The following is a 16,185-nucleotide window of genomic DNA, read 5'->3' as shown; positions in this document are numbered from 1 at the left end:
ATTCCTAAACGATTTGGGCCATGACCCCCAAAATCAATCACAACCTTCCTTTTGAGGTATAATTTCATTGAGATCCATACACTTGGTTATGTTCTTCTCATATATTTTATGATGGTATGATACTAAACCCCTAACGGGAGGGATTGTGCTTGATTTTCATATGATGAAGACATAATCTTTCAATCTTCCTTTTGAGGTAAAATTTCATTGAGATCCATACACTTGGTTATGTTCTTCTCATATACTTTATGATGGCATGATACTAAACCTCTAACTGGAGGGATTGTGCTTGATTTTCATATGATGAAGACATAATCTTTCAATCAGTTTAATTGAGGTCTGGAGCTGGCATGTCAGTAACTGCTAGTAGTCCCTTGTTAATTTATGTATCATTGTCATTTTGCTTAGTTTCTTTTGTTACCTATTCTGACATCGGACTCGGACTTCTTTTAAACTGAGTTTTACTGTGCGTATTGCTGTGTGTTTGTTTATTCTACATTGGCTAGAGGTATAGGGGGAGGGTTGAGATCTCACAGAACATGTTTAACCCCGCCGCATTTTTGCGCCTGTCCCAAGTCAGGAGCCTCTGGCCTCTGTTAGTCTGGTATGTTTTTTTAATTTTAGTTCATTCATATGTTTTGGAGTTTGCTGTGACGTCCATTTTCATTGAACTAGTACAGATTTTGTTTAGGGGCCAGCTGAAGCCCGCCTTCGGGTGCGGGATTTTCTCGTTGTGTTGAAGACCCATTGGTGGCCTTCGGCCGGTTTTCTGCTCGTTAGTCGGGTTGTTGTCTCTTTGACACATTCCATATTTCCATTCTCAATTTTACTTATACACAAGTAATTGTCCTGAAACAATTAAAATACTTGTTTTTTGCACTTTTATAGCCCCTAATTACTAAACAGCTACAATAATAACCTTCAAAATCAATCCCAACCTTTCTATTATGGTATGGAACCTTGTGCTAAAATTTCATAGAGATCCATACACTTATATTCAAGTTATTGTCTGTGAACCAAAATGTCTTCGGACGACGACGCAGACATCGCCATAGCATAATACGAATGCACAAATTTTGCGGTTGATAAAAAAATTGATACCCTTTAAAACAAGTCATCTTCATGAAAGACATAACAGTATTAAATAAGACGAAATCTCAACATTTAATTAAAAGTTTACATCAATCTAATTGCACACGCAAATCACAGCAAGCTTAATTTTCTAAAAACCTGTAAGTTTACATTTCACTCAACAAATTTTCACAAAAAATATCCACATGTTTACTAACATTTGAATCAACATGATAAACATACTCACCTAGCAATTGTACGAATAGAACAGCCATGATTAAGTAACACCCCGAAAAATATCTGTTTGATAAGATTAAGTTGTAGAGTAGTGTAGAGAGTCGAGAACTCATAACTGTAGACGAATACAGTGATCTAAAAAAAAAGCTTATAAGAAAACAATCAAAGAGTTTTTTTTAACATTTCAGAATAGTTATTACAGCTATTAACAATACCATATACAATATATTTCATTTTCAAAAATAAAGTTTCCAGGGGCATGTACATTTAACAACTATGATTTTTCACAAAACATTCAGTATTCTCCACGCAGCATTCATATACATGTATATAGTCAGGTTATAAATAAATTCAAAATAGATATATAAGGGTTTGCCATTATATGAGACTACATGTTTCCTGACGATTGTAAGAGCACTAGCCAGAAGAACAGACCGACATATTTATATTTTCTTTAGAGGTTGTATGGGTATACGTATTCGAATTTATGGTTATATCTTTGAATCTTTCTTCTGTTTGTTAGGAAGTGCTTTAAATGCGCCAATCATAGCTACTCAGGGTGATATGGGACTTAAAAGTACGAAATCAGCAGAAATTTTGGAAATTTTTCGTCTTTTTCTTAGAGTGAGCAATTCTTAAGACACAAGACTCGCATAAGGTTCATACGTGGTGTAAGGACTGTTCTATGTCATGGGATAAAAGTGTATACAGAAAACACAAATTTTAGGTATTGAAAATATTATTAATGATACTCTTTCAATCAGTCAAATGTTGCAAGAAATCAAATCCAAACTTTTTGAAATAGATAAAACTAAATGGGTTCAATAATTGTTCAACGACAGAAATGAATGTAATGGTCATAACTTACGTATTTATAGGGAGTATAAAAATGTTTTAGAATTTAGTTCTTAGGTAAAACTAGTTCGTAATAGACAACATAGAAGTGTTTTCTCGAATTTTAGAAATGGCTCTTTACCATTGGTAGTTAACTGAAACGGATAGATACACCAGGCCAAAAATTCCTTTAAATGATGGGGTTGTATATACTGTACAGAGAATTGTGTTTAGGATGAAAAACATTTTTTGTTAGTGTGCAATTTTTATTCAGATTTAAGATATGATTTAATGAACAAATCTGGTGATATTGTTTAGGCTTTTAACGATTTTGATTTACAGGACAAATTTATTTTCTTAATGTCAAATGATGCAATTCAACCATTTTTAGCAAAAACTTTACACAACATGTTTTATTGAAGAAGGTATTGTGTGTAATGCTATATTTAATGTAAGTTTTAATTGTTTAAAGTACGAGTTAGTTTAAAGTGTCTCATAAGTCAGTAATTTAGCTGGATACCAATATTTTAATTGTAATATTTAATTTCTAATTGCATATTATGAAATTGTGCATTCGTTGTGTTTTTATTGGTATGTGACACTATACTAAATTATTCTGATTCTGATTCTGTTAGTAAAGAATTACATCAAACAGTTTAAATATATATATTCACATTCTAACGTTTAAAATGCCCATTTAATTAGGTATGTGATTTTTTTTCTTAATGAAATTACGAGGCAAAGTGGCATATCGGGTAGAAAAATCAAAACTTTGAACAGATTCGAAAGCACCAGTTTGAAGTATCAAGTACTTCAAAAAGAATAATGTTTCTGAATTGTTTTTTGTTGTTGTTAAAAAAAAAATACAACTTTAAATTGGTTTGTCGACATAATGAAGTAATTTCTGTTTTCTTAGTCATGCAATGACTCGCTTCTTATTCTTTTTGTTTTGTTTTGGAAAATATAAAATGGCTTGACCACACATTTCTTTATATTCCACTACGCTGCTTTCGACAGTCAATTTTTCAAATTTCTCTTTTTTACAACACAAGGGCAATTATAAATGAAAACTGTAAATTATACAATAGATATAAGAAGATGTGGTATGAGTGCCAATGAGACAACTCTCGATCCAAGTCACAATTTGTAAAAGTAAACCAAAGTACGGCCTTCAACAAGGAGCCTTGGCTCACTCCGAACAGTAAGCTATAAAGGGTCCCAAAAATGACAAGTGTAAAACCATTCAAACAGGAAAACCAACGGTCTAATCTATATAAAAACGAGAAACGAGAAACACTTATGAACCACATCAACAAACCACAACCACTGAACATCAGGTTCCTGACTTAGGACAGGTGCAAACAAATGCAGCGGGTTTAAACGTTTTAATAGGCGCCAACCTTCACCCTATCTGAATCAATAGTATAACATCACAACATAGAAAAGACACACTATAAAATATCAATTGAAATGGCTTAATCAGGAACATATATATTGATATACTGTTCCCAGGCTTAACTCAATCAAAAGACATATTAACAAAAACAAGTGAACATACACTGTACGAATAAATTTGATCTATGAAACAATGTAAATACAACATTAATAAAACAAGGGGGTGAGATGTAAAACAATATAAGAAAGACAACCATAACCTTAGACAAAATACCGCCAAATAAAATAACGTACACAGGTAAATAAAAATAATTTTGTTGTAAGGTATACATGGAGTACGGAAATAATATTTATAAAATAAATAATTTTGTTGTTCCTAGTACGAGAACAAAAGTGAAAATTTATCGTCATACTAAACACTTATCAAAGGTGGTACATTTTAAAAACAGCTAGACTAGATATAACACTGAATAAGTAAACATAAAATAACAAAAATGCATTACAAATTGTATTATATATGTTTTGTTGGGTTTGGAACACAATGGTTTGAAAGTGAACATTTTTAACAACAGGCACTTTTGTCTTTTCCATTTTTTGTTTTGTTTTTTTTTTTTTTAATGTGTGATTGCTCTTAACCACACGATATTACAACATTTGTTATTATATGCCACCTCCGAGTCTATCTTTGTTTTCCACAGGATAGAGGGGCAGCATATAGAAACGGCTGGCATTGCAGTATCGTATGGATCAGAGCAAGAACACATCAAATAAGCGAAAATAAGTTAAAATAAAACAGATTATATACGAACAAAAAATAATTTAAAAAGTTTAAAAAAAATTTTTTTTTTACACGTATCTGTGCAGTTTAGTTAGTTTTAATGCTTTTTTCAAACGTGCGAAGCCCACTTCTGGTAGTTAGGTGGTTAAACACGTAATCGCTGCTTTGAGGAAACAGTTTACCAAAATATAACTGCTCAAACTAAATCCTGGACGGATACGATAGGACGATCTAGAAGTTAAATTTAATCGCTTCTTCTACCCTTAATTTTTCAATTACCTTAAATCTAACATCCACAATTTTATACCCCGCCAACGGTAGAACGGTAGAACGGTTTGGGGGGCTTTTTTTCCGGTCTGTTCGTCTGTCTGCCCGTTTGACTCGTATAAGGTTAACATTTTGGTTAAAGGTAGTTGACCATGAAGTTGTAGTCAAATCAACTTAAAACTTAGTACAAATCATAAATCATTGTCAAGCTGATATCCAGTTAAAATCAAACAAAAGAAATGGAACTCTTTATTACACAAGGTAAAAATGGCCAGTTTGGTATATTTGGGTTGTTTACTCCTGTTTCTATGGCCTTTAATAAAACTTTAATGCAGATGCATAATTTAGATTTTTATACTTTTTGAACTTGAAGATGCTTAAGCATACATTTCCCTGAAAAAACCCTTAGCAATATAAAAGATCGATTTTTCAAAAGCATTACATGTAATTTGCATCTCTGCAACCGGCAACTGTATCTTGCGATAAAATCCTGAAAATTTGCAATAATCTCAACGCAATGAGACAGTCAGGTACACCTTCTTACGGTCAGGCTTGTATGAGGTTACTGTTTTGTCCCGAAACGTGTAAAACAAAAATATTTAATACTATATCTCGCTTCAAATTTCCGATATTTTGATATATTATGCCTGTGACTATTGTACTAACCTAGTTAGTATAAACAGAGACATATATGTGTATATATGTCTCTGATCTGGGACTATTATACTAACCATTTAGTATAATAGTCCCAGCTCTGATATAATAGTCCCAGATTATTCATAAGGCTACATATTGATATAGTAACGTCAAAACTTGATTCACATTTCAAAGGATATGGAAATATGATAGTACGAGCGGAGCATGGCGTCCTGTGGACACACATTTTAGCACACGTGTTATAGTAATTTCAGCTTGAAACAAAAATTGATGATTAAATTGTAGTGGACACTCAGATTTGTCATACTGCATAAAAGACTTCAAGAAAGTAATTTAGAAATTGACAGAAACCTTGAACCGATGTAAAATCAGTTGAACCAATGATGAACTTGTACAACTAAGTAACAGCAGTCTAACAAAAGAAAGCCTCCGCTATCAACTTGCGTTTGGATAGTGGCGACTGGCTTTACAAGTATTATTAGTTACACAGTTTGCTAGTGACCTAATACGATATATATGGGGTCAGTAAATTCCATATGGCAGGATCTGTTTTCAATGATTGTCTACTTATCATGAAAATTTGGTAGCTCCACATTGGATAATACTACCACCTTGAACATCGCCCAAAACGGATGTGAGGTCAAGATGAAAAGATTATAGAGATATAATAAAAACCTTAAGTGATTTTAAATCATTTTGATGAACCTCAAATAAAACTCCCATTGTATTTAGATTTCTTTTGTTTCCAAATTTTAAATGGATGAATGTACGGATTGGTGGTTAACGTCCAGTGGCAAATTTTACATGCAAATATGGACAAGAACATGTTGATGGGATATGAATTGAAACTGGCTTTGTGTAATAGGTCCAAATGCTGTGTCAGATTTTTAATGTGCTTGTCCACAAGGTAACAGTCCATATAGAAGTACAAATATCATTCTTCTCGGACACATTCTGACCCTCAGCCGATCAGTCTTTACTCCTAAATTTCGAGTGCTAGGCAGAGAAGCAGTAATAACAATTATCAAGTCTTTGGTTTGATTCTGTTTGGAATCTAACCTACAACCTCCTGCACCTGAGGTAAGCACAAAAACACCAAGGCGGTCGTCAGTTGAGACTTGTCCACAAGGTAACAGTCTATATAGAAGTACAAATATCATTCTTCTCGGACACATTCTGACCCTCAGCCGATCAGTCTTTACTCCTAAATTTCGAGTGCTAGGCAGAGAAGCAGTAATAACAATTATCAAGTCTTTGGTTTGATTCTGTTTGGAATCTAACCTACAACCTCCTGCACCTGAGGTAAGCACAAAAACACCAAGGCGGTCTTCAGTTGAGACTTGGAGCGAATATGGTGAAATTTGATCAAGTAAAGTGCTTCAAAGCAGTAAGTTTGGTTCTTCAGGACACTACATCACATGATAAAAAATATTTTGAGTGCATGTTGCGTTAATTTCTACATTAAAAACTGATTGTCATCTTATGGCTAAGCTTTTTCAAAATTTGTGTATGGATATGTTTACATATCTCCAGAGACTTATATATGTGTCTGATATGATCAAAATAACTTATCTTTCAGACTCCATCTTTCTTGAGGGTATAATTATCTGCTATATATAGATTCTATCACTGAAGCGAGTTCATTTATTTAGGGACCAGCAGTGGCGGATCCAGAAATTTTCATTAGTGGGGGCCCACTGACTGCCTAAGAGGGGACCCGCTCCGGTCATGCTTCAGTGATTTCCTATATAATCAACCAATTTTTTCCCAGAGAAGGGGGGCCCGGGCCCCCTCTAAATCCGCCTCTGGCCAGCTGAGGACCACCTCCGGGTGCGGGATTTTCTCGCTGCATTGAAGACCCATTGGTGGCCTTCGGCTGTTGTCTGCTCTTTGGTCGGGTTGTTGTCTCTTTGACATATTCCCCATTTCCATTCTCAATTTTATCATACAATATTTATCCACTGGAGGCCATTTAATTTTCAAATTTTAACGTGAGACACAATTGAGAGCACTTACAGTGCAATTTTCTATATAATTGACATTTCCAAGAGACATAACTCCTGTAAAAATAATTGATCAGCTCTAATTTTCAAACTTGTCCAAGACATTGTTGATATAAACCTACAAGAAATGTAGGCTTCTTATGCTGTGCTGTTACACCAGTCCCAAGTTAGGGAAGGATTGAGCGCTCACAATCATGTTTAACCCAACCACATTCTTTCTGTGTCTGTTCAAGGTCAGGAGCCTGCAATTCAGTGGTTGTTGTTGGTTCATGTCTGTCATATTTGTTTTTAATTAATTGTATTGTTATAAATTAGGATGTTGGTTTTCTCGTTTGAATAGTTTCACATTTTTCATGTCATGGCCTTATATAGGGGACTATATGGTATGAGATTTTTCATTGTTGAAGGCCAAATCGTGACCTATAATTGCTTATATTCACATCATTAAAACTCTGGTGGATAGTTGTCTCATAGAAAATCATACCACATCAATGAAAGCGCTTATATGCAATTTTCAATAATTCATATTTCCAAGGAAAATCACTCCTATAAAAATAGTTGTTTTACAGTGACTATCAAACTTGTCCAGGACATTGCTGATGTAAACATTTGATATAAATTTCATAAATACCTGTCAAGAATTGTACATGTGAGAGGCATTAACAAGACAAAACGAAAGCCTGGTAAATTCTAAAATTGCCAAACACAAAATCAGATTTGTTTGTGGTAAAATATCAGAATTTTTAGAATTTTAAGAATCATATTTAGGAAACATAAATGTCTGAAAATAAAAGAATCAAAATATGCTGTGATCTGAGATGTGAAACTTATTTGGACCTCAAGCACTACAAACTTCTATCAAGTGGATTACTGATGATGGGGAGAAATAAATATGTCTATTAGCACTATATATCCTTACTGGAATTACAATTGGGTGTTCGTCTTCAGACAACATGGATTTATAATAGGAATTGAGTATGATATAATAAAACAAACAAACAATACCCGAGCTATTCTTAATACAATTTTATTAACTAAATAAAAAATATTTACACAAGTTCAAATGGGGGCATGACTTATGCATCTAACTACCAGGATATTAAAAATCATCAAAAATACAAAAATAAATGTGGATAGTGTCCACATGTGGACACAGATGATGCCCCCGCTAGCATATCATATAGTTATAAAGGGACATAACAGTTACTGAAGAACGGTAAAAGTGACGATACCCAAATTTAAACTTGATCTGAGTTTTGTGGTAATATGCATTGTGTGTAAGTCTCATAACATTTGGTTGAGGCTAACTTAAGTAGAGAACAGAAACTAAAAATTCAGCAATTTTTCTATTTGTAAACACGCATAACTCTAGAACGGTTGTGTATAAGTTTTATAACATTTGGTTGAGACAAACTAAAGTTAGAGAACGGAAACAAAAAATTCAGCAATTTTTATGTTTATAAAGGGACATAACTCAAGAATGGTAAAAGTGTCGCCACCAAATTTCGTAATTAATCTGTATTATGTAGTAATAAGCATTGTGTATAAGTTTCATAATATTTGGTTGAGGCAAACTAAAGTTAGAAAACAGAAACAAAAAAATTGTACTTGATCTTAGTTTTGTGGTAATGAATATTGTGTATAGGTTTCATAATGTTTGGTTGGGGCAAACTTAAGTTACAGAATGGAAACTAAAAATTTTGCAATCTTTCGATTTATAAAGGGGCATAACTCAATAATGGTTAAAGTGACACTACCTAAATTCAGCTTGATCTGTGTTTTGTCAGTGGAAGTCAAAATTAATCATTGTATTGTATAAAGCATTGATTGTAGTTGATTTAACTATAATCATGGACAAAGGAAGATAACTCCAATTTTAATAAAATGCTCCGCTGGGGCGCAGCTTGATACGACCGCAGAGGTCGAACCCTGAACAGTTGGGGCAAGTACTGACACAACATTCAAGTTTGATACAGCACTGAATTTGGATTGTAATTAAATATTTGACACAGCATAGGTTTCTCACACAGAATGAAAGTGGTCTAAGAACTTAAAATTTTTTAATTTACCTATTCAAACCACATCATTATTATTTGCTTTTATATATAAATCAGAAATAACCAATTTAAAATGGAAAATTTTAAAGAAAAAAAATGAAAAAAAAATCCCCCCCAATTTTTTGAACCCCCTTATAATTCATCATCCCCAAACTCAATCCCAGCTTTCCCTTTGTGGTATGGTACCTTGCAGTACAATTTCAGAGAGATCCATACACTTGAACACAAGTTATTGTCTGGAAACATGCTTGTTTTTTGGCCCCTTTTTGGCCCGAAATTCCTAAACGTTTTGGGCAATTACCCCCAAACTCAAACCCAGCTTTCCCTTTGTGATATGGAACCTTGCAGTCAATTTCATAAAGATCCATACACTTACACACAAGTTATTGTCCTGAAACTAGAAAAATGCTTGGTTTTTTGCCCTTTTATGGCCCCTAATTTCTATAATTTTGAGGGAATTACCCCCAAAATCAATCCCAGCCTTCCCTTTGTGGTATGGTACCTTGCAGTACAATTTCAGAGAGATCCATACATTTGAACACAAGTTATTGTCTAGAAACTAGAAAAATGCTTATTTTTGGCCCCTTATTCCTAAACTTTTTGGGAAATTACCCCAAAACTCAATTCCAGCTTTCCCTTTATGATATGGAACCTTGTAGTACAATTTCATAAAGATCCATACACTTACACACAAGTTATTGTCATGAAACTATAAAAATGCATGTTTTTTGCTCCTTTTTGGCCCCTAATTCCTAAAATTTGGAGGCAATTACCCCCAAAATCAATCCCAGCATTCCCTTTGTGATATGAAACCTTTTAGTACAATGTTAGAGAGATCCATACACTTACACACAAGTTATGTCTGGAAGTTACAAAAATGCTTATTTTTGGCCCCTTTTTCCTTAACTGTGGGTACCATAACCCCCAAAATCAATCCCCACCTTCCTTCCAGTTAAAGTGACGCCACCAAAATTCAAACTTGATCTGTGTTTTGTGGTAATAAGCATTGTGTATTAGTTTCATAACATTTGGTTGAGACAAACTAAAGTTAGAGAACGAAAACGAAAAATTCAGCAATTTTTATGTTTATAAAGGGACATAACTCAAGAATGGTAAAAGTGTCGCCACCAAATTTCGTACTTAATCTGTATTATGTAGTAATAAGCATTGTGTATAAGTTTCATAACATTTGGTTGAGGCAAACTAAAGTTAGAAAACGGAAACAAAAAATTTGTACCTGAACTTAGTTTTGTGGTAATGAATATTGTGTATAGTTTCATAATGTTTGGTTTGGGCAAACTTAAGTTACAGAATGGAAACTAAAAAATTTGCAATCTTTCGATTTATAAAGGGGCATAACTCAATAATGGTTAAAGTGACACTACCTAAATTCAACTTGATCTGTGTTTTATCAGTGGAAGTCAAAATTAAACATTGCATTGTATAAAGCATTGATTGTAGTTGATTCAACTATAATCATGGACAAAGGAAGATAACTCCAATTTTAAAAATTACTTGATATTTAGAAGAAAATAAAAATTTTGCAATTTTTCCATTTTTTAAAGGGGCATAACTCTAGAACGGTTAAAGTGATGCCACCAAAATGTACACCTTACAATCATTCCATACACCAAATATAGTTGACCTATTGCTTATAGTACTTGAAAAACAGACCAAAACACATAAAAAACATTAATCAATGAACCATGAAAATGAGGTCAAGGTCAGATGAAACCTGCCAGTCTGACATGTACCCCTTACAATCATTCCATACACCACATATATAGTTGACCTACTGCTTATAGCATCCGAAAAACAGACCAAAACACAAAAACTTAACATTGATCAATGAACCATATAAATGAGGTCAAGGTCGGACGAAACCTGCCAGACTGACATTCAAGTTTTCAATAAGATATATTTGCTTTATCATGGTCACCTATATAATGACTGTCATTATGTCTATTACAATAAAGTAGTGGAGAAAGTATTTTCTTTAAAAAAAGTTATTAACTACGGATGTAAGTTATACCAGGTTATAATATTTTGATCACTTTATTAAAATTTTCAATATATCTTAGCAAGTTTATGATTATATGAACAATCGTTCCATACACCACATATAGTTGACCTACTGCTTATAGTATCTGAGAAATGGACCTAATCATGTAACTTTAACCATATTCACTGATCCATGAAATGAACTAAAAGTTCTTGTGAAAAAAAAAACTTAATCATTCCAACAATTTAGACAACAAGGACTAAGACACACATCTATAAATATCATGACTGCAAAAATGTGCTACATTATTAAAATACAACAAACGACGTTTCAGCAATCATCCATTAAAAATTTAATTTCAGTGATGACTTTGAAGATCAAATATTGAGTCAAGAATAGGATGGATTACATTTTGTAAATCACTTGACAAACATAACCTTGAGTCATAACACATGATGCACAAAATCTTAAGATATATATAAATGATGCACATAACCTTGAGTCATAATCATGATGCACATGACCTTGAGTTAAAACACACATGAAGCACATAGCCATGAGTCAAGAACATGAGGCACATAATCATGAGTCCAGAACATGAAGCACATAACTTTGAATCCAGAACATGAAACACATAACTTTGAGTCCAGAACATGAAACACATAACTTTGAGTCCAGAACATGAAACACATAACTTTGAATCCAGAACATGAAACACATAACTTTGAGTCCAGAACATGAAACACATAACTTTGAATCCAGAACATGAAACACATAACTTTGAGTCCAGAACACGAAACACATAACTTTGAATCCAGAACATGAAGCACATAACTTTAAGTCCAGAACAAGAAGCACATGGCTTACAATCCAGAACATGAAACACATAACTTTGAGCCCAGAACATGAAGCACATAACTTTGAGTCCAAAATATGATGTACATAGCATAGAGCCAAGAACATGATGCATATAACCTTGAGTAATAAACCTGATGCACAAAGTCTTGAGTAATAACTCATGAATGCACATAACCTTCAATCATAACACATGGTTCACATAACTTACAGTCATAAACATGATGAACATAATCTTGATCATAACACACATGGTGCACATAACCTTCAGTCATTAACATGATTCACATAACCTTGCGCCCTAACACATGATGTACATAACCTTGAGTCATTAACATTAGATAGTTTTCTAATAAATATTGATGATTTCTAAAATATCTGTAATTTTACAAATAAATAATACATGATATTCAACACCAATATGTTCTTAGCATGAATTACATAATCTTTATAATTTTTGTATATTATACATTGACCAGTTTCTATATATAGGTAATTGTAATTAACATTAGTGCAATGATGTATAGCACACAATCTCAGTACAGATTGGCACCCATGAACAAATTATCAGATACAGTGAACTCCACTTAATTCACAACCTATACATGAAGCAATTCAATTTTGACATTTGAGCTATTTCAAGTTTGACCTTTCATGTTAAATTTGAAGGACCAAAGCACTCAAATTCAGACATCTACATGTATTTCATTTAGTCTGGGACTATTATACTACATTTGTAGTTAGTATAATAGTCCCAGATTTAGTCAATAATTTTGCCATAATACGAGCAAATTCTCTGAAGTAAAAAAATAGATTTCTTAACTAAGTGTGTTTCGTGGCTTTAATTTTCAATTATTGAACCATCAGAGGTCAACTTTTATAGAATTTTCTTATAATATTGGTTATCAACGGCCATCACATTTATTTCATTTTATATTTCCTCTGTTAAATCACCAGTCTTATTGGCTTTGAACTAGCTGTCAGTAACTGCGAGTACTCTCAGATCTGTACTTAGTCAGGAACCTGATGTTCAGTGGTTGTTGTTTGTTGATGTGGTTCACAAGTGTTTCTCGTTTTTTATATAGATTAGACCGTTGGTTTTCCTGTTTGAATGGTTTTACACAAGTCATTTTTGGGGGCCCTTTATAGCTTGCTGTTCAGTGTGAGCCAAGGCTCTGTGTTGAAGGCCGTACTTTGACCTATAATGGTTTACTTTTACAAATTGTGACTTGGATGGAGAGGTGTCTCATTGGCACTCATACCACATCTTCTTATATCTATTTAGTGTCTTTTTGTTGTGGGATGTATAAGTACCAGTCCACGTCCACTCTGTGTTTTTGTTAGATGTATTTCTATTAGTTTCCATCTGATGAGTTAAGCCTTTTTCAACTGATTTTTATAGTTTGTTCTTATGTTGTACTGTAACACCACTGTCCCAGGTTAGGGGAGGGTTGAGCGCTCGCAAACATGTTTAACCGGCCACATTCTTTATGTGCCTGTCCCAAGTCAGGAGCCTGTAGTTCATGTCTGTCATATTTTTTTTTCGTAAATTGTTTTTTTATAAATTAGGCCGTTAGTTTTATCAATTGAATTGTTTCATATTTTTCATGTCTGGGCCTTTTATAGCCGACCATACGGTATGGGTTTTTCTCACTGTTGAAGGCCATACGGTTGCCTATAATTGCTTACATCCACTTCATTTTAAACTTTGGTGGGTAGCTGTCTCATTGGCAATCATACCACATCTCCTTACTTTTGCATTATTAAATATGTATATTGCTTCTAAAAAATTTCTACATATCAACAAGTTCTTTCCCAAAAGTTTAAATGAAAGGAAATATGAAATTGGGAATAACAATGAATACAATGAATTAAAGACATAAATTTGACAACCCAGATGTCTTGGTTTTTGTGTTGGATGGTTGCTGTCTCATTGGCATATAACCAACATCTCCTTTCATTCATAAAAATACTAGTCTTGTACCATCTATAATTAAAAAAATAGCAAAACATTTACAAAGCTGTTAAAAAAAAAATCTTGTTGTGAGCACTGAGAGGTAAAAATTGCTTACCTTTTGAATTGTGAAATTCAAATTAAACAGTTTGTAATTCTGACTTCTAAGTACATCAAAATTATTTATCTATAAAAAAAATTTAAAAAAGGCAAGCCTATATATATTAATTTTGATTCTTCTTACAATTTTATTGATCTTTTGAATTTTCATAATTTGCCTTTGTTTGAAATTCTATTCCATCAGAAGGCAAAGGGGAGTTAATCCATGGGCATATCCATGTTAAATACCATTTTGTTCCAAACGATTGAACGATATTTTCTTTCCACCCAAGATCATAGTCATAGATACGATGTGAACTTTCAAAAGTTGTTTGTCCTTTATAAATGTGGCTGCAATGCCAGAATAACAAAGCTAATAATGCACATGAGAAAACAACAGACAGTAATGTAATAAATGATGAGATAGCTGTAAAGAATGGTATATATTGTAGCACAAAACAAAACAATGGTAAAATAAAATATGGTAGTTTCCATATTGAAAATCCATCAAGCAAATTCAAAACATAAGGGACGGTATTTATGGCACAGAACATTGTTCCACACCATCCATAAAAAACCAGCCAGAAATAAAAGCGGTAGTTAGAGTGGCCAATACACTGACTTGTAAACATACAATGATGATCTCGCTTCAGAATACATTTATTACAGGTCATACAGTGGAAAGATCTTGGTGGTGAATTAGCTTCACAGGCATAGCAAAATGTCCATCCTGGAAGAAAAATCAAACATTTTATACCATGCTGACAAAAAAAACATCTTATAGAAATGTCATAATAAAACAACTTTCCCATGTTTCCTGTAAACAGAAAAGGTTCAAAGCATATTGCATTCTCTTAATAATATTGTAACATAAAAAAGATAATGTTTTGAAACTAGAGGCTCTCAAGAGCCTGAGTCACTCACCTGTATCTACTGTGGTTTTGGAAATCAAGTTTAATAAGGTTAAAATCATAATAAATAGTATTAAATACCCTAATGATGATTGATGCCAAGTTTGGTTTAATTTGGCCCAGTTGTCAAATTAAAAGCAGAAGATTTTTGAAAAAGTTTACAAAAATTACCAAAAAATTGCAGAAAATGACTATAACTCCAATAACTTGTCAATTGACGATTTTGGTCATGTTGACTTATTTGTAGATTTTACTTTGCTGAACATTATTGCTGTTTAAAATTTATTTTATCTAAAATAATATTCAAAACAACCAAAACTGCAAAATTTCCTTAAAATAACCAATTCAGGGCAGCAATCCAACAAGGGGTTGTCTGATTTGTCTGAAAATTTAATGGGAAGATAGATCTAAACCTGATGAACATTTTTACCAAGTCAGATTTGCTCTTAAGTTTCCGAGATATAAGCCAAAAACTGTATTTTACCCCTATGTTCTATTTTTTTGCCATATCGTCCATGTTGGTTGGAATGCGGGGTCATCAGACAAATTGTTTAAACTAAATACCCTAATGATGATTGTGGCCAAGTTTGGTAAAATTTGTCTCAGTAGTTTCAGAGGAGAAGATTTTTGTAAAAGATTACAAAAATTTACGAAAAATTGTTAAAAATTGACTTTAAAGGACAATAACTCCTTAAAGGATAAATTGACAATTTTGGTCATGTTGATTTATTTGTAGATCTAACTTTGCTGAACATAATTGCTGTTCACAGTTTATCTCTATCTATAATAATATTTAAGATAATAACCAACAAGAGGCTGTCAGAGAGACAGCAAACCAGATTTCCCTGTAGAGGTCGAACCCTGAACAGTTGAGCAAGTATGGACATAACATTTAAACTTAAAACAGCTCTGAATTTGGATTGTGATTGAATATTTGATACAGCATAGGTTTGTAAAATAAATGTGGTCAAAGAACTGGAAAATTTGAAATTGGACATTTACCTATTATGGTCCAATATCCAAAGTCTATGTACATTGCTAGAATCAGCATATCAAGGAACTCCA

At 33.1% G+C, this 16,185-nt stretch overlaps 2 protein-coding genes across 7 annotated transcripts in view; one reads left to right on the top strand and one right to left on the bottom strand.

The window, feature by feature from the left end:
* The window catches only part of LOC127728572 (uncharacterized), an 879,051-nt gene that overhangs the window by 240,651 nt on the left and 622,215 nt on the right, over positions 1-16,185 (top strand). The gene's annotated exons all lie outside the window — the stretch shown is intronic.
* The window catches only part of LOC127727758 (probable palmitoyltransferase ZDHHC24), a 47,646-nt gene continuing 39,714 nt past the window's right edge, over positions 8,254-16,185 (bottom strand). Inside the window, exon 2 of the mRNA XM_052234875.1 lies at positions 8,254-14,939. Coding sequence (XP_052090835.1) covers positions 14,359-14,939 — 581 coding nt within the window. The 3' untranslated portion in view covers positions 8,254-14,358. The remainder of the gene's footprint in view (positions 14,940-16,185) is intronic.

Source organism: Mytilus californianus, unplaced genomic scaffold (assembly GCF_021869535.1).
Source record: "Mytilus californianus isolate M0D057914Y unplaced genomic scaffold, xbMytCali1.0.p SCAF_2, whole genome shotgun sequence".
Taxonomy (NCBI): domain Eukaryota; kingdom Metazoa; phylum Mollusca; class Bivalvia; order Mytilida; family Mytilidae; genus Mytilus; species Mytilus californianus.
Note: the sequence above shows the minus strand (reverse complement) of the source record. Positions and strands in the feature narration are given on the sequence as shown.